The following is a 20,051-nucleotide window of genomic DNA, read 5'->3' on the forward strand; positions in this document are numbered from 1 at the left end:
CTGCCTACAGCTGGCTACTAGATCACTAGGGTCCTCTGCCTCTGAGATAACTTCTGTACTAGAATTGAGAATGGCTGGATATGTTAATGGGTCTGCCTTGAAAAGTAAAACAAGTGTTGAAAAGTTTACTTACTTGTGAATGAGTTAGTTGGTAACTTTAAATTCTCAGAGTGAATAATTTAAAAAAGTTATTACTTACCTTAGATATGTTCTGCCATTCAGAAAAGTATATATATAGGATTTACTTGCCTTGAATAAGCTGTGTGCCTTCTTAAATAATTATTCTCAAAGTCTTACTTCCCTTACAAACTGTCTCGGCATTCTAACAGAAAGTAGGTAGAAGGTTAACTTACTCACCTGTGAATTGGGTTCCCCTCTTCGCAAAAGTAATGCTGGTGGTTTCACTTTATTATTCCCGTTAGGATAATTGTAGGAGTGTCCCCAATTGAATAGTGTTTCCCCAGACTTGCCGTTAGCCTGTCCAGAATAAGTATGCCTAGGTCATACTTACCTTTTAGGTTGCTGGTAGCTCCTTACAAAGGTATACAGAGGTTTTACTTACCTTGAGTATAACTGTTATCCTAAAATAAGTTAGTTATTTTTTCCCTTAGTCTGTGAACTTAAAAACAACTAATTGAATATTACACCCCAGGTCCAACTCATCTAGAACAACTGTTACCCTGAATCAGAGTTCTAGGTTTATACTGTTCCTGGAATACGTGTTCCACTATTCTGAAAAGTATACTGTCCAGTTGACTTACTATGTGATTTCTTGCTGAGCGTCACAGTACAGCTGTTAGGGCTACCACCCTTGTATTACTGGAAGTAATCCAAAAGTAACTATTAGTTTTCGATTTCCCTAGAACTACTGTTAGGTGTTCCAAATAAGGTGTTATGCTTTAGTCTGTGTACCTGCAAGCAAAGTGGTGTGTTTTTATAATGTGTTTATCTAATCTGTGATAGTACTTCTTTCCCCCCAATATTTATCTGGGCCTACCTGTATTTAAATAAACCCTTTATTTTTACAATACATAGTGTGTCAGTGTTTCTTTGCACCATGTGTACTACAATTTCATTGGAATGATTCTACAACCCTCTCCCTCCTAAGATAAGCCTGGCTGCTCTGTCTACACTACCTATACCAAGGTGGTACAGCTTTATACCAAGAGTGGGGTCTTGTATTGCCTCAGTTGAATGGTTTTACTAAGCCCTTAGTTGGACTTCAGAAACACTGTCCAAACAGGAAGGATCAGTCTTCCTCCACATACGACTCCAGACCCATCATCTGCCATCTTTGGGAGGTATTTAGCATATTGGTCTGCCACACAGCCAGTCAGCAGAATGGGGCAGGGACAAAGGTAAAAGGAGCCCAGAAATGTAATGCTGCCCCAACAATTAAGTACACACAAACACCAGAATACATTTGTAAATCTCATCCTAAAACTACAGAGCTCATATTGTACTGTTAGTTATGAGAAAACAAAAGCTAATGGTTTACCTCTGCTCCATATCTTGCAGCTCCTGTGATTCACCGCATTCAATAACCTAAAGATAAATAATATTGCCTTAGAAGAATTTGCTCTTCATTTTCAACATTTTACGGGTCAACAACAAAGCAGAGTTCAAATCTGAACATCACATTAAAACAGGCAAAGGCTATGATGGTTTGGCTTTTGAGGTGCTTCGAGGAATCCCGAAATTTGGAACCAAAAATAAAGCATAACAACTCTCGAGAAAACATAAGATAATGTGGTAATTATTGGTCTCTTCATACAGTAACATTTCTTTTAACATAAGCTTTGAAATGATAACCGTTCAAACAAAAACTGTTTCTATCCAGATTCTCAAACAAGAGGCACGCAGGTTTCTTCTTAAAAACAAACATGTTAAAATAAGGAACGTTCACAGACCAGCCCTGGGCAGAAAGCCCACTTTTTGCATCATCTGCTGGATTCCTGGGGAGGGATACCCCAAAGGTAACCTGAGTGTTCTATGTAGAATATTCCCCTACCCCCAGAGTTATGTGGCTACATTGGTGTTAAGATGGTTTTCTTGAATGTGGCCTGGTGGACAGATTTAAGGAGGCTGCCCTATTACTGATTAACAGGGAGCTTTAAGAGTTTATCCACAAGCCAATCAAGGTACGTGGATGAGTAGTCAAGGCTTAGTCTTAGGAGAGTATGAGTGAGGTCAGGTGCCCTCAATGAGCTCATCAGACAGTCAGATATAAAAAAACAATTATTCATTTAAGCCTTATGAACACACTGAAACATGAATCTAGCAGGTAGCATTATCACACAACACTCTATAATACAAATACATACCAATGGCATAGGTTGACTTACATCAGATAACTATAAATCAAAGCATGCGTTAGGGAAGTTTTCTTTTGACGCAGCGTTTCCTCCATATTCTATGGACCCGCAAACCTTTTGCTTTTTTTTGCACGTTGTCCTGACTTTTTGCAGTGAAGTGAAGCCTTCACTTCACTGGCCTTTTGGTCATATGTTATTTTATTTATTCATTGTGTGTAACAGTTAACAATAAACCTTTCACACACGCAACAACATTCTTAAATACAAATACATACAATTATACTTAACATATATAATAAAATTACCCATCAATCCACACATTCATTGATTGATATTTTATTTCTATCGCGCTCGTACACAAGTGTTTCAGAGCGCGACAAGGCCAGGGAGGGGAACAGGGGAGAACAAAACAGCGATCTTACTAGGCCCAGTGACATTCTTATACATAAGTTAAAATCGATAAAAAAAATTCAATGACAGCAATACTTCATACCCATTCAAATTTCGAAACCATAAATCCTCCGAGTGTAAAGCTTACTCATGATGAACACATTTTCGTAAAAACGTACAAAGGCAAAGTTATCATTGGCATACATCCAACAAGCAAACGCTGTAGTGTCTCAATCTCCAGCAATCAAAAATGACAAATCCGCTCTTCTCTCAGAACAGCACTCCTAGCACCCGACATCTGGCGTGTTAAAAAAAAAAAAAATAAGTTTCAATCTCAACAGGTCATTCCCAAAACAACTAGAAGGATGCTTTAACACATATAGGGAGTTTGTATTATATGTCTTACTTTCCATTCTGGCATGATAAAATAACTGATAACTCATGACAAACTCCATTTACTATCCAATTGAGTTGCATGATTTTTTCCTTCATCATCTGTGCGTTGGACAGCAACTCCTCTCTATTCGAAAAATGTTTCAGCAATGTAAGAGTCACATTTACCACCCCACACCTGCAATACATGACATGTATTGCACATCTCTTTTTGTAGCTCAAAAAATAAACTTCCCTGGGGTGGTGCAAGCACTGTACTAAAACGTTACAAACGTTTCCAAGTTATGTGTATCTGGAGTCAACTCATCCCCTGATATTTAAACTAATCAACCATTTCCAAGTTTTCTTACTGGAATATCTGAGGATTGAACATTAGCACCTTCGTTTTAACCACATTTTCATTCAGATCCAGATTCAGTAAATAGTTGTATAGGGCACTAAGGCTTCTCTGTAGACCCACTGGCATCTTGTCACAGACAACAATGTCGTCTGCATTTGCCATATACTACAGACTAATAGGGGGGTCATTAAAACCCTGGCGGAAGGGGGGTTAACAGGGCCGGTAGAGCTGCCGGCCCCGTTAACCCCCTACCGCCTCATTACGAGGTCCACTCGCGGGACATGCCAAGGACGCCTGGTTAAACTGGTTATTAACGGGCCTGTTAGCATGCTCCCCATTCCCATTGAGCACTATGGGGGCTTGAATAGGGATGCACAGGGTCTGGGTTCCCCGAATGGGGAAATACTGGGCCCTCCAACGTCAGAATGGCCCAGTATTTCCCCATATAGGATAACCCAGCAACAATAGGCACTTACTGCCAAAAAAGTTGCCAAAGAGGATACCTTTTAAAAGAGACAGTGGAGAGTCAGGAAAATTACCCCATAAAAAGAGTAAATGATTCTGCGAGTGTGGGGAAAAGGTTTCCACTCACAGAGGCATAGCGATAAATAATCCACCAGTAAAGCAAACAGTTCTGGGGTTGACACAGATCAGGAAGATTTTATCATTACTATGAAAATCTTACCCAACAAGCACACAACCCTGACGCAAGCCACGGTGTGTACCGATCCATTTTGAGTCGGTCCCCTGTTGGTTCAATCAACTTTAATTTTAGTTTCAGCGTGTAGCGCTATTAAAATATTCAGAAGGGCCGGGGACAACCCCAACATGTGTAATTTGCCCCAGAGCGTATTCCTGTTTGCACAAACACCTGTGAAATATTTTTAAAAAACAATTAAAAGTACCAATGCCCTTCTTGAACCTGAAATGGCACACCCCTGTTATTAATTGCCCACGCTTGTAACTCACTTAATATCAAGTGAGAGAATATTTTACTCGAAGCATTGATTAATGAAATGGGCCGGTAATTAAGGGACCTCAGTCTATCACCTCGCTTGTAAATGAAGATGATCATAGCACCCGACCAAGACAGGATTGTTCTTAAGATTAGGTTCTTAATAGACCAGTTAACATAACGGCCCACAAAGACGGATTTGTTTTAAAAGTGGCATTGGTCATGCAGTCAGGGCCCGGGGCTTTAGATGTCCTACACCCACTTGGGTGTATACGTATACTTCTACACAAACTGACTTCCTCAATATCAAATACAAGATGAAACGGTTCATCGTGTGCATAGTCCGTACAGCCCCTCCAGCCCATCAACATTTTTATATAAGGAGGAGAAATTAGTGATCCAAATATCTTCTGTGATTGGCTGAGAATGCAATGAATCCTGTACGTCCCCGGATTTAATCAGGGATCAAGACAGTGTTGTCTTTTTTAGTTAAACATTGCACCATCGCTTCAGCATCTCATTGAACCATTAGATCTATGGCCTTTCAACCAATTACTGTATTCCAGCTTAAATCTACGTGATACGATCTGCTGCATGTTTTTATTTTTCTCGAGACTTCATTTCCTGCAGTCCTTTCTTCTTGGATTGAATCATAACGTCTTATTTGTGTATATGCATTACCCCATTTTGCCTTTTTCCAAATGGTTTACCAATTTCTAAGTCACTTAGTATTGCATAAATTGTCTGGTCGTAGCGCCCGGCGTCAGTTAACATACTGAGATCATTTTTTAATGCTTCATCCACCCTACTATTAAAACGTGAGGCCATTCTAGAATTCCAAATCAAAGATCCATCCCTAGGGCGACCTTCAAGTTACAATAGAAGCAAGTTATCAAACGTGCTTTCCCTTGCAACTGACAGTTCAAGAACCATCCTAAAGTGGTCACTCCGCATGTATTTATAAATCGTCAACGATCTGCAATAAACATTTACGGCTCTAGACACAAATATATAGTCTAACGTGGAAGAATAAAGCGCATTATGCCAAGTAAAATGAGGCAGGCAATCCGCCTGCATGTTACCATCAGGAATAACAAGTCCCAGGACTAGAGATCAGCTCAAATCCTTGTTAGGGGAGTTTCTTGAAAATACGCTTGAGGCAAGACTTCGTAAAACGATGCCAATGGTATACAGGTCCTCAACTCTTAGTATTAGTCTGTACTACTCATGGAACCTTGGTAGTGTGGCAGAGCATTCAGGCTCATCATAAGCGGAAGATGTGCTGTAGGTAAGTACACTGAACCCAGTTAGTAAAGCAGATCAAATAAACACTTATAATAAATATATATTTTATATATAGGATACATTACTCACCGTAATCGTATTTCTGATGCTCGTATCTGCTTAGATTCACATGCTGTGCATAGGCCGACATCTAGTGGAAGCTGCAGAGTATTACAGTTTGTTTTTTTAAACTCGAAAATGGGCGTCGACACAGGGCGTGCCAGTAATACTATCCCTAGTGTGACGTCCACTGTACCCAAGATCCCTCACGCGTCTAGGATCCTCAGATTGTATTTTTTCTGACATGAGGTAGCATGAGGAGTAGCGTGAGTACAGAAAATCCAAGCAGACAGATAGAAAGGTAAGACTACAAGCAACCATGCGCCTTCTCTCAGGGGGGAGGAAGGGTGGGTCGCATGTGAATCAAACAGATACAAGCATCAGAAATACAATTACGGTGAGTAAGGTATCCCTTCTGAGGCTTGTGGAATCTGCTTAGATCACATGCTGTGCATAGATTAGCGAGCAGTACCTGAAGAAGGAGGTGGGATGTGAGAAGGGTCATGAGCAAATAAGTGTCCGAGAACCGCTTGTCCCACTTGTGTATCTGCCTTGGAATGGGTGTCAATGCAGTAATGCTGAGTAAAAGTGTGAATAGAGCTACAAGTAGCTGCTTTGCAAATGGTGTCAAGGGGTACATTTGAAATGAAAGCCAGAGTGGCCCCAATGCCTCTAGTAGAGTGGGGTCTTGGCGTGAAAGGCAGAGTTCTTTCAGAGAGTGAGTAACACAGCTGGATACAGTTAATAATCCACTTCGAGATGGCACCTTTAGAGACGCGATCCCCCTCTCTGCCTGTAGCTACGGAGACAAACAGTTGATCCGTTTTCCTTAGCGGTCTGGTTTTATTTACATAGTAGAGGACCGCCCTACGCACATCTAGGGTGTGTAGTTTCACCTAAGCCGAGCTTTGAGGGTCCTGGAAGAAAGCCGGAAGCTCGATGGACTGGTTTACGTGGAATTTAGATATAAACTTAGGTGAGAACCTAGGGTGTGTGTGTAAAACCAGTTTGTCTTTATGGACAGTAAAGAAGGGATCCTGCACTGACAGAGCCTGAATTTCACTGAACCTTCTTATAGAAGTAATAGCTACTAAAAAGGCCGTTTTATAAGTCAGGTGTTTGAGACTGCTTTTATGCATGGGCTCGAAAGGGGGGCCCATGAGCTTAGATAGCACCACATTAACGTCCCACCCTGGTGGTGGGTTTTACTCCTTCCATGAAGGCTTTAACTACTGGTACTTTCCACCACAAGACCTTGTTATGGGAAGTGGTGTATGCCGACAGAGCTGCCAGGTGTACTTTCAGTGAGTTAAAAACCAATCCTGCATCTAGCAGGTGAAGCATGTATGTACAAATAGTGGAAGGAGTGCAATCAACTGGGTTGATTTGTCTACTCTGGCACCAGATAACAAATCTCTTCCACTTGTCAAAGTAACAGTGCCTTGTGTTTGGTTTCCTAGATTCCTTTAGGATGTCCATACACCTCTGTGGTAAATTGAGATGTCCAAACTCTATGACCTCAGGAGCCATGCTGCCAGGTTCATTGAGTTGGGTTGCTGATGCACTATTTGACCTTGGTGCTGGGACAGTAGGTTGTACCAGGATGGAAGTTTGATGGGCTCGCACACCGCCATCCTGCGTAGGCGTGGGAACCACGGTTGTCTTGCTCACATGGGAGCAACTAGGACGAGCGTCATTGACTCTCTGTTCATCTTGTTGACCACCTTCCTGATGAGAGGAGTTGGTGGAGAAGCGTATGCAAATATCCCCGACCAGTTCATCCACAAGGCGTTCCCCTGGGAGTCTGGTTGGGGGAACCTGGATGCAAATCCTGGGCATTGTCTGTTTTCGCTTGTGGCGAATAAGTCTATAGTGGGGAAACCCCACTGAGAGAAGATATTTTCTATGACCTCTCTGTGTAGAACCCATTCGTGTTCCTCTGGGAGGGAGTCTCTGCTCAGAAAATCCGCTAGGGAATTGAGCTCCCCTGGAACATGTTGTGATGACAGGAAGATGTTCCGTCTGAGTGCCCATATCCAGATTTTCTGGGCAAGCTTGAACAGATTTGGCGAACGAGTCCCTCCTTGCTTGTTCAGGTAGAACCTGGCTGTTGTGCTGTCCGTCCGGATTTGCACTGACAGGTTTAGTAGGTGGGGCTCGAACGCTTGAAGCGCTCCGAATACTGCCAGAAGCTCTAGCAGGTTGATGTGGTTCTTGGCGACTGAGGGAGACCAGAGACCCTGAGCTGTGTGGTGGAGATGGTGAGCTCCCCACCCCGTCAGACATGCATCGGTAGTGACTACTGCCTGTACTTCGGGATCGTAAAAGGGTTTTCCCTGTGCAAGATTCTCTCTTGTCCACCAGTGAAGGCTTTGTACTAGTGTTGGCAAAACGACCACTAGATCGTCCCACTGACCACTTGCCTGAGACCACTGTTTCGCCAACCATTCCTGCATGGGACGCATGCGCAGGTGCGCGTGGGGGATCAGGTAAATACATGACGCCATCATGCCCAGCCAACGCATTGCTTTGCGTACCGTTATTTGGTGACTGGACTGATATTGCGGAATTTGCAGTAGTATATTCCGAATTCTTTCCTCTGAAGGAAATGTCAACCCCTCTTGAGTATCTAGGATTGCTCCTAGGAACTGTTTGGAGGTGCTTGGCACCAGGCTTGACTTTTTTTGTCGTTTATTGAGAAGCCTAATTCGTGGAGGAGGTCGATAGTCCTTTGAATGTTTGTCCTGCAAATTACTGGGGTTTCCCCCGTTATGAGCCAGTCGTCCAGATAAGGGTACACCGGGATTGCCTCCCTGCGTAGGTGTGCAGCCGCCACTGCCAGTACCTTGGTGAATACCCTTGGTGCCGAAGCTATCCCGAAGGGCAGTACCTTGAATTGGTAGTGCTGACTGTCCACCTTGAAGCGCAAGTACCTTCTGTGCGCTGGGAACATGGAAATATGAAAATAGGCATCTTTCATATCCAAGGTTGCCATGTAATCCCCCTTTTTTAGGAGGGGGATTACCTCTTGTAGCGTAGTCATACAAAACTTTTGTGGCTTGACATACTTGTTGGCAGGCCGTAAATCCAATACTGGGCGCATTGTCAAATCTTTTTTTGGCACAAGGAAGTAAGTTGAATAAATACCCTTGTTTACCTGGTGTCCCGGGACGAGTTCTATCGCGTCCTTAGCAGAATGGCGATCTCCTCGAGGCGAATCTTCTGATGTTCTAAAGAGTGTACTCTTTGTCGTGGAGGATGGTTCCGGGGACACTGCAGTAGTTCTATACAGTACCCTGCGGATACTGTTGACAGGACCCATCTGTCTGATGTGATCCCTTCCCAAGCCTGGGTGAAGTTGGAAATGCGTCCCCTACTGGGGTTGCGTGAGAAGGGACCCTGAACTGAGTGTCACTGCTTTGGTGGAGGCGTGCTGCCTCCTTTACTGGGGCTGCCTCTGCCTTTACCACGTCCTCTCCTATTACCCTTGCCGTAACCCTGGGTAGACTATTGGCTGTTGTTCCACTGTGTACCCTGCCCCTGGGAATAGTTAGATCCCCTCTGGGAATTTTGGCCGCGTGGGCGATGAAAATGACTATTCCCTCTCTGGTTAGGGGGTTTATTGGTTAACTGGCCAAGGGACGTGAGTGTCTCGTATTCGTCCTTGGCATTCTTCAGTGCGTCCTCGACCGCCTTACCAAACAACAGATCGGCTTCCACCAGTTTTTCCAACAATGATGCCTGGGTTTCTGCCTTAAAACCAGACTGCCGTAACCACGCATGTCTCTTGATAACAGTACCTTCTGCTATCAATCTGCCTGCGTTGTCCGCGGCGTCAAAAGTTGCTTTTAAAATGCAACCAGACACGGCTCTACCCTCTGCTGAAATTCGTGCTAACTGGCCCTTTAAGGGTTCTGGTGCAGAGGCTATGAATGCCGCGACTTCTTCCCACTGATGGCAGTTGTAGCTGGCCAACAGGGTGGTGGAGTTTGCAATCCTTGCCTGATAGGCGGACGTTGAGGCTACTTTCCTGCCGAAACCATATCGGTTTTTGCTCTCCTTGTCTGGAGGAGCTTCGGACGATGACAAGGGTACTCCAGCCCTCTTACGAGTGTTAGTGACAACTAGGGAGTCTGGCTTCAGATGTCCTCTAATATATGGAGGGTCAGACTGGGCTGCCCTGAAAAGTTTTTCAACTCTGGGATTGACTGCTCTGGTGAGGTTCCGGTTCACCAGGGACGGGTCTATTCTTCGCTGAATAGACTTAAGGATAGGGATGGTCTGGGCAACAGGCCTCCTTTCTCCGACTAACTCCTCGGCAAAGTCCTTCTCTTCCTGGACACCGTGGGTGTGAATATGGAAATGTTCTGCAGAACGTGCGAGAACCTCATTCAGGAGGGGTGGGTTATCGACAGGGGAGTCGGTAACCGGGGCTTCCTTCTCTACCGGGGAATCTACTCTGTAGGTTTCAGGGTCTTCCTCTTCTTGGTCCTCATCATCCCCATAGTAGCCCGTCCCGGTTTGCTCTTCTACCATGCCAAAATCTTGGTCCTCACCAAAGGAAGTCTCTCGTCGATACAGTGAGTATGGCCGTGAGTATGGTTGTACCTCGAAGGGGTCTGTAGACCTCATCGGCGTCGCAAACCGGGGCTTCTTACTCGGGGGGGATAGGATCATTAGAGCCTGAGGGTGTAGCCCCTTGTGGATCATATGAAAGGAAATGTTCTGGATTTTTATTGTAAAAGTCTGCCAAAGAAGACATCCTGGACATGACCCTATCTATGTCATCACTCGACCATTTTTTGGAACTGGGAATGACTCTCAGAAAGTTTAGGCGATTTATTTGAGTAGATTTGCTGGTTTTAGAAATATCAGCAGACCTGGTCTCGTCTGTCTGTTTAGGAGGAGTGGAGTGTTTCACAGGTGTGGAAGAGTGCATAGGCTGCTTCTTCTGCTGTTTTCCCCCCTCCCCGTGAGTGGAAAAGTGTTTTCCCTGTCCCTTTGTGGCTCCGGAGGTTTTCGACGCCTGGCGTCGAGGATCGGGGGTAGAGTCCCTGTCCTTCGAACGTGGTACCGCGCTGATCTTGTCTGCGGGCTCCAACTCCTGGAGCGCGGCCTGGGGGTGGAAGTCGTCTTCGTCCTCCGACGATCGAACTTCTGTTAGCCTAGGGAGCGAGGCACTCTTGGCAAGAGTGGATGATTGCCTGGAGTCATGCAGCGATCTCGATCGAGAACGCCCAGAGAACACTGATTCGGACCGTTCTGTTTGTGCCTCTTTCCGAGAACTCGACGTCGTCGAGTCTCGGTTGGACTTCGTGTGTTTTGTGTGAGTGGTGTGTGAAGCGCCTGTGTCGCCGGGGGTCTTCCCCATAGCCGCCCTGTCAGACGACCTTCCGAGGTCGGGGACCTGCGCTCGGCTGTCTTTCGACGCCGTAGTGCACTCGCCGTCCAAAAGCACGGCGTCGCTGCCATCGCTGAAGGCGCCCTCCGCTGCCATGGCCGCCGCCTGGCGTGGTGGGCCCAACGCTTCGAACGGTACTTAAGTGTCTTAGGTTTAAACCTACTACACGCTCTGCAGTGCGCTTCAGGGTGGTCCCTCGGCAAGCAGAGATTGCACGTGGCATGCCTGTCGACCCAAGGGTATTTGAGATTGCACTTGGGGCAGAATTGAAAAGGGGTATCCTCCATACGCACCTTGAGGCAGCAGGCTGTTAAGTGTAGGAAATGTATAAGGTGTACCTATATACCAAGAGTGTAGAGTATGTCCAACCCCCCACTCTCCCTACTTGCAGGGCCGAGGCCAGAGGCCTTCCAAGGCCCGGGCCGAGGCCAGAGGCCTTCCGAGGCCCAAATCCATCGTGCAGCAGCCGACGGTCGATTCCTTCTCCAGCCGGCGTCGAGTGTCGAAGTTCGACGTTGGGATGGGGAAAGGATGTAAATTAATCAATATTTTAGCAAAAGTATGGCTAAGGCCAGGGGACTCCGCAAAATGCTTCCGACCAGTATGGCGGAAAAAAACAATCTGAGGATCCTAGACGCGTGAAGGATCTTGGGTACAGTGGACGTCACACTAGGGATAGTATTATTGGCACGCCCTGTGTAGACACCCATTTTTGAGTTTCGAAAAACAAACTAATACTCTGCAGCTTCCACTAGATGTCGGCCTATGCAGAGCATGTGATCTAAGCAGATTCCACAAGCCTCAGAAATATATATATATTGGTGTATTTACACAAGGTATGTCTTAAAATACTTAGATAATTAAACCAACACACAAGATTACGTATAGATATTATTCAAAGACTACTTCTTAGTTTGTAGTTGCTCACAGTTACAATTGCTACAGCATTTCACACGAATGACAGCACTACTGTATTATCGGTAATACCGTGCACAGACAAAGATATACAGTAATTGTATTTAGTTAGCAAAACCACATAAGATAAAGTCTTCTGGGAAGGAAAACAGTTGGTTAGTCAAACAGTAGCAGAGCTTAAGGCTCTAGAGGCAGTTTTAGAGCAAGCCAACACTTTTAAAGTCCGATCCCAAACAATGAAAAAGCCATTTCGCAGAGGGCTCAAAGTCCTACAAAGTAGCAGAACAGCAAAGGTTCCTGTGGATACTTTCAGTCTCTAGTAAAGGATGCTAGAAGAATAACAATGGTTGAGACCCAGTTAAAGGTCTTGCAAAAGGGACACAATCTGCCAGATTGGAGAGGTAAAAGTGGATACCTTGAACACCTCTTTGTGCACTCCAACCCCCTGGAGCGACTTCTCTGTTTAAGGTAAGCAATACAGTTCACCCCACAGTACCTTAGGTTGTGGCAATATTCTCCTCTGTGCAGCTACGATCAACCTGATCTCTGGATTCCTTGGTCTGGCGACAAAAGGCAAGACAATTGACAGGGTGTCTCATCAGCAGTCTTGAGAGAGGACCTCTGGCACGGATTTCAACTTCTCTGGTCAGTCTGCGGTGTTGGCACCTTTACTGCAGCACCAACAAAACACACGATTCGGCCAGTCAATTTTCTTCAATTCCTGGAGTCCGGCACTCTGGTGAGTGGACTTGGATAAGTACGATTGTGTCTCTGGAGTTTCACCTGGATCTCGGCAAAGACTTGGAAGGATCTGATTCTAGGTTATCCTTTTCAGAGCTCCCCTGTCGCATAGAAACCGGTCAGGACAGCAGTGGTCTGCAGGTGTCCCGGGTCGTCGTCTTCTTCAGTTACTTCAGTTTCCAGTGGTTGGCTTGCCTTTCACCTCAGGAACCTCACCTTTTATTCAGTTTCAGCACACACTCCTCTGCAATCTCAGCAGTTTACAGAAAGGGGTAGGTGGCAGTCCAATCAAGACAGCCAGCCCCCCTAACCCCAGAGTGGGCACTGGTTCCATTCAGGCACTCAGACAAAGGGCAGGGGAGTGAAAGAAAACTCCTCCCCACTTCCTGCCTGCCCCGACTCATTGGAGCCTGGGTGGGGAAACCCAAGGGATCCTGCCAAAAGCAAAAACACACACAGACCTCCCCCTCCCATAATGGTGGAAAAAGGGCTAACAAAGAACAAGCACGCTAGAAATGGCAAAAAAAGAAAGGCGCCATCAGGTTAGAACATAAGTTACCCTATTGTGAACAACCAGGACTGTGAATACAGTCTGCAGTAATGAAATAGCACAATAGTTGGTAGAATGCGTCCACTGCCGCCAGCCAGAACTAGAAGGCAGTCTATGTGACAGGAGCAGAGAGATGGGGGATACTAGTTATCCCCTTAGCACTCCACATAAGGTGGTGTGTGCTAATATCTCATAGTATAACGTTTTAGGAGGAAGAACTGTAGTTACTCCAGGATAAAGAAAGCATTTTAAAAGAGAACCCAAAGGGTTCCAAGCAACACTGCCCATAAGGAACTGTGTGCTGCAAAAGTTAAACACAGAAAAAGTTAAACACAGATGCCGTAAAACCGATATGGAAAAAAGTAGACTTCATAGTAAAAGTAAAACAGAGAACAGAGTTCCGAATGTCAGAGCAAATAAGAATGAATGAGTGGAAAAAGGCTCCACTCATTCAGGATAGAGAGAAAGGTCCAGAAGTCCATCAAAAAGGGCTAGCGGTCTCCCTAGGAGAGAGGATAAAGCATACAAATGATAAATCTCCCTAACATGGTCCTAGGTTGAAGAGCTTTGCAGCCTTAGAGATAATGAAGTGGAAGGACCAGATCTCGTCAGGAGGAGATGCCCTGGAGGGTACATCGACATCTGGGGTTCCCCATCTGCAGGAACGTAGTCAAACTCATCAGTGTGCGTACCAGTACCTTCATCAGTTTCAGCCTGAGCCGCTTCCTCCACCACAGGAGGCAGTGGCAACGGGCGAGGTGTATCAGGAGCCGGATGAGGCTGTGTTGGCCGAGCACAAGAAGGCCTTGGAGGACTCCCTGCTGGAACAGGAATGGATGCAGTGAGCAGCCGCTGCAGGACTGCGGCCACCAGTGTGTGCAAGGTTGTCAAAGTGTCCAAAGACCTATCCCTTGGAGCAGGTGCTGGGCCCAGAGGTGAAAGGCTAAAAGGCAGAGAAGGCTGGAGAGATGCTGCCCCTTGCAGAGGTATTGCACAACAGGGTCAGGCGCCCCTGACCACCCTCCAGAGTAAAAACCCTCTGGCAGGTCCTCCTCTGAAGTGGTGTAGTGTGTTGGCGACCTCTTGGGGGATACATCACCAAATACGAGCCTTTCAGGAAAGGGGCGATGACCAGAGCCTGCAGAGCAGGAACCGTGCCGTCATCAACAGGACCTCTAAAAGAGGTCTAGGCGATAAGGATATTCTGGGCGTGGTAACCGCTGTAGTGCCAATGGTGATGGTCGTCAACGAGCCCCCGTGGTGTGGTCAAAGCCCTCAATGTAAAACCCATTTTCATAGAGTAGGTACTCGTTGACGAAGCAACAGTCCTGGTGGATGAGGTTGTCACTGAGGCTCGTATCGATGACTGAGTCGCAGGTGGGCCCTTGGACGACTCGTCTTTCGACGAGGCCTTGTGTTCGGCCGATGGAATCAACGATTTTCTCACGGATGGAATCAGCCTGCCTGCCGGTAAGCTAACCGTCGATGGAGCCAATGATGGCGACCGTCCTCTCTTTGACCTTGGTCCCGTGTCCACAGTGACCATGGGTGAAGAAGGTGTCGGAGCGTGACATGATTTCACCTTCTTTTGGATCTTCACCAAGGAAGCACCCTGAAAGGACTGCAACCTCTTTATCAGAGTGAGCACACTCGTTGGACCTGCCGGCCCTGTAAGAGGCAGGACTATGCCCAGAGGCCACGTCAGGGGCCTTCCCTTCCCTCATCCATGCCACAAACTCTGATGGCGATGCTTATGCGTCTTGGAGAAGTCCTGGAAAATCGAACATGCATCCGAAATCGGGGTCGGATATAGGCAGTAAATGCACCTGAGGTGCCGATCTTCGATAAAGATGTTTTCCGGCCGGAGTTATCACAGGCCCTGAAGAGGCTTTTCTTCGTGGTGTCCTCCATGCTGGTGAAGCAAAGGCACAAGCCTGGGCCTGAACGACCACAATTGGGAGATCCAACGATGGAATAAGGATCTCCTGTGGCAATGGGTGCCTGCCGCCTGTAGTCACAACGGGACTAAAGAGGACAAAGAATCGAGACAAATTCTTGCAAAAAAGGGGCAAAAACAGCAAAAAAGTTGTAGGATTTCGAGGAGCGAAACACAAACGTGCTAAAAATCCAAAGATGGCCACCAGGGGTGGAGCCTAGGAGGGCAACTGTGATTGGTTGGGGCAGTATGACCCAAAGTGACAGTAATAGGCTATTGGAAGTGACAAGCAGTTTTAGCTTAAAGCCAAACTGCTTTAATTTTACAGATGATTCCCAGCCTGATGGGAAATATTCATGAGCATGTGAATCCATGCAAGACTCCATGCTGAAGAAACCATAATTTTTAGATTACTTTAGTGTGTCAGAGCATACACATAGGCCCAAAGAAACTAAGTTCTGTATACCTATGACAGCCCTTTCTCCCTTTTAAGATAAGCCTGGATGCTCAGCCATTTCTACCAACAAACATTGTATGGGTCAAGCCTAGGCTAAGTGTTTGAGCCCTTCATCCCAAGTGTGAGTCTTCTAAAGTCCTACATGAGGTGGACTTTTGTAAAACTCCTTAACAAAAACACCTGCATTCCCACTATTGCTATTGGCAATATAAGGTGGCTCACCAAATGAAATAGCAATTTCTAACACTTCAGCAGAAACATCCAAATAATTTTAAAGCATGGCCTTTGTACCAAAAATGAAACCTTCAGCATAGGTCAATTTCCATACCATTATTACCAGAATGTTCTCCTGCTAGCTGAATTCCTTGTGTATTATTTTATACATTTTAACTACGGAATTCAGTGTGAAGTTCAATGCATGCAACGCCGAACCAGGGGCACTGTTAAATTCACCCTTTATGGGCGGAGAAACAGCTGCAGCCACTGGTGAAGACTGATAAGAAAACGAAGGTTTACAGAGCTTGGAAGACTCTGAAGCGAACAAAGAAGGAGAACGAGACAGATTTGTTGCTAAAATATAATTCTTCTCATTAACCAGCTACCCCATGATTTGATAAGGTGGAGCAATAGCCATCATGAGGCTAGCAGCAGTGGGATTCATATGCATGTTTTCATCCAGTAGCCCCAGAAGCAAGATGTTATTAACCCCTTGATTCACATCCATCAGCAACAGAGACATAAGGGTCGAAGCAGTGTTCTCCCGAGGAGGCACTCCCTCTATCACAATAATGGGCTACATCTTTCTAGCATGAGTATTGCTCAACCAAGAAACTTCAACTCTGTTAGCCGAACCCACTACCAGCACAGAATAGGGAGCTACCATTGGTCAACTCCTCAAAGCATAAGAATGCATATGTATTTACATAAAGAGAGGGGGAAACAAAAACCACATCAGCTCACACCACTCGTGCTGGAGTTGAGCAGACTAACCACACCAAGGGTAGTTTCATGCAGCAAAAATCTGTTCCAGTCCAGGTCTTTAGTCCCGCAAGAACTGCAACTTGCAGCCAGTTCCTTGCCAATTGCACGCTACGCACTTGAGGGTGATTTTAAAGTTTTCAGGCAAATTGAAGCCCTGGAAAACATTGTTTTGCAGATGAGTCAATCGAGTCCAGAGTTTACACGCAATCTCCTGTAAAGACTGCCACTTGCAGCCAATTCCTCGCTTTGCTCATATGGTATGGGGAAACTGACTAGACCTTCAGACTGTCAATAGTGTGAAACAGGGACATTATTTCACCAAAATGCCGGGGGTAGCAGACGCGACACACAAATCTGGACCTCTGCCATCACAGGAAGTGATGTCATGTGACCCCCCCCCACCCCAAAGTGACATCACGGGAATCGATGGAACGCAACCTTTCATCGCTCGAAAAAACAGGAAGTGGCATCACAAAGCATTGTTCCTAAGTACACTATGAAAATGTGGTTACGATATCACTGTAAAGTGATATACATTTCATGCAAGAAAGGATCACCATATGCATCGTTAATATCAATGCATATAGGCTCATATTACCAAATCAATGTGAATGTAAGCAGACGTCCAAGAACAAACGATAATGAAGTGTTATTATATAGCACTTACAGGCTTCATATAGAACAAATACACACACAATATAACTCAACCTGTGTTGCTACTCATTTATCAACCTCAGCAGGATGAAAGGCTGAGTTGACCTTGCTGGGGGTAGAACCTGCACATCTCACACACACATTGCAGACACATTGCAGCAGCCAGCGCTCAACCCATTGAGCTATCTTACCGGCCAAAGCTATCAGAAAACCTGCCACTCCAGAAACAAAGAGCCACATGCTGCTGGTCACAGCTCATAAGCCTCAATAAAAAAAAAATTTAAAAAAGAAAAAAAATACTTTTAGGGGTAGCAAGGGCTACCACAAGGGCCGCAGTTGCGACCTCTGGCAACCCCTTAATGACATCCATTCTGGGAAACTGTAACACTTTTCTTTGTACTTCGGATCTATTTTGGGTAACATTTTCATGTTGCACAATGCATCTTTCGTATCACCCTAGACTACACTCAAAGGGATTTTTCGTTACTTTCAGATGTGCCTAAAGTAAGTGGTGACAGCAGTTACTTTTTCACAATTTTTACTGTTTTATATTTGAGCTATCTCACATTTGGCTACTAACTGTGGGTAGTGTCCTAACATGGTTTTTCATGTGCTCTTGGGCCATCTGGTCTTTTTGCCTTCTTCCTACCTTCTCAGGTCAGAGAAATTATTTTATTGGCCTCTGGACCCATCCTGAGGAGGCCTAGCGACAAACCTTTGCTGCAGTCCCGGTGGAGCCCTGTCTGGCTAGTGATATTAGAAGTCCTTCAACAGTGCTTCGAGCCGTAGCACTGGTGAGAACAACCACTCGACTTCTTGTTGCCTGTAGACTTGGAGCCTTCGGAAGAGTTCCTGGGCCATCCAGTGGACTGACCATCTCCAATTTGGGATACTGCGGTAGAAGAGGAGTCGTTCCGCATTTCGGCTTGGAGCTGAAGGGGTCGTCAGCTTGTCCTGCAAGATTCCTCCTGGCGAAATTTTGGCATCCTAGTATCAACAGGGCTTGAGATAGAGGACCGACCGCAACATCTGTGTCCACTGCTGTCACCGTGCATTGGTGACCATCCCTGAAACTGGCATTCCTGCATTTGGTTGACCATCCTGAAGAGTCCTGCACTGGTGCCTGCAGCAGTGCTCCATGAGAAAAGGTAGCACACAGCTCATGGACACTACCAGAACTCTTCTTGCACCTGCAACTCCTGGGCTTCTTCAACAGGAACCAATGGTGGGAAAACTTACCTCAGGCGACCCTCCAACAACCTGCCAAGTCTGGCGAAAAAAATCAGAGTACAGGGGTAAGTTATAGTGGTACTTGCGTGCTCCCCTATCGCTGCTCTTTTAAAAGTTTGAGTAACTTTTGAATAGTTTTACAACTGTCTGGCTTTGGCAATACTTATTGCTAAGAGCCCTTCAAAAGCTAGAAACAGTATGCATCTTCAACTGACTTTTGGACCCATCCCCTCATTTCCCCCTCTCCTAACCCCCCCTCGCCCCCCCCCAACTCCTAAAACACTTGTAAACATTTTGAACTTTTGGGAACAAGCGACCAATTAACTTAGGGGTGGACTTTATAAATTAGGGTTGTCATTCCTGTTGACGGAGTGCTATAACTAATTACTTACCTAGACTTTCAGGTTTTGGGAGGCCAGGGTGATGAATTGATAATATTGCAATGAATCTGACTGCATATACATATTCTTTTAGTATTGTGTGATATTACTACCTGTTCTTTTTCATAGTGTGTTTTTGGCCACTAACAAAGAGTATTTTTTTACTTACTCATCTAAGTGTAATCCTTGATTATTTCATTGTGTTGACTCATTGCGGATCCCTGACCTCACTCGCCTCTCCTGAGGCTCAGCCTTGACTACACTCCATGCTACCTTGATTTGTTTGACTAAATTCAGTTACCTGGTTCACTATAACTAGGTTGGCCTCTTAAATATCTGTCCACCAGGACACAGTTTAAAAATCCAGTCTAACAAAGTTGAGGATCTGCAAAGTACCATGTCTCTGCTTGAAATGGTGGCGGCTGCAGAGAAGCAGCTCAGGAGCAAACAGTCCACCGGTTGGTCCAGGAACACTTCTGAAGGCTCAGCAGGCACAGATCCCCCCCAGCAAGGGACAAGACTGGCTGTGCCCACCGGTCAGGCATCAAATGCACCAATGAAGGGCTTCTTGAGATCGGACAGAGGAGCAGAGCTTCACATGGGTAACACTGGAGTCGATGCTGGTCAGCTGCAGGGGGCAGTCTTTGGGTCATCAGCAGACCGCTCTTCTTTGTGTACTGTCTATGATGAATTTTTGCAGGAGCCTCATTTTATCTAAGATTCACACTGGGAGCAAGCACAAGCCCACCAATGGTATGGATCTGCACCATTCAAACAGTCAGTGGCTGTACAATCATGGATAGCCAAATGTCATCACGTCTGCCCAGCAACAGGCTTTCTGGTGCCAGAGATATGGATTGGGACTAGACAGCCCCTTCTGGTGCCAGAGATGCGGATTGGGACTAGACAGCCCCGGGTCCCTTTCTCTGGAACACACAAACCATGCCCCTTACCTTGTGATAGCCACAGCTTAACCCAGGAAAGGGATTTCCATATAAGGCATTACCTGACCTGGGAAGGCAAGAAGAAGGCCAAATAACAATATGGCCAAAGATGAAGGGAAAAAACC

The 20,051-nt window shown here is 45.8% G+C and overlaps 1 protein-coding gene across 2 annotated transcripts in view; it reads right to left on the minus strand.

The window, feature by feature from the left end:
• The window catches only part of HEATR1 (HEAT repeat containing 1), a 1,158,897-nt gene that overhangs the window by 207,954 nt on the left and 930,892 nt on the right, over window positions 1-20,051 (minus strand). For both annotated transcript variants that reach the window (XM_069607931.1, XM_069607932.1), the window contains exon 33: window positions 1,499-1,545. In XM_069607931.1, the coding sequence (XP_069464032.1) occupies window positions 1,499-1,545 (47 nt within the window). The remainder of the gene's footprint in view (window positions 1-1,498; window positions 1,546-20,051) is intronic.

The sequence above is a fragment of the Ambystoma mexicanum genome, chromosome 4q (genome assembly GCF_040938575.1).
Source record: "Ambystoma mexicanum isolate Mex_15411 chromosome 4q, UKY_AmexF1_1, whole genome shotgun sequence".
NCBI lineage: Eukaryota > Metazoa > Chordata > Amphibia > Caudata > Ambystomatidae > Ambystoma > Ambystoma mexicanum.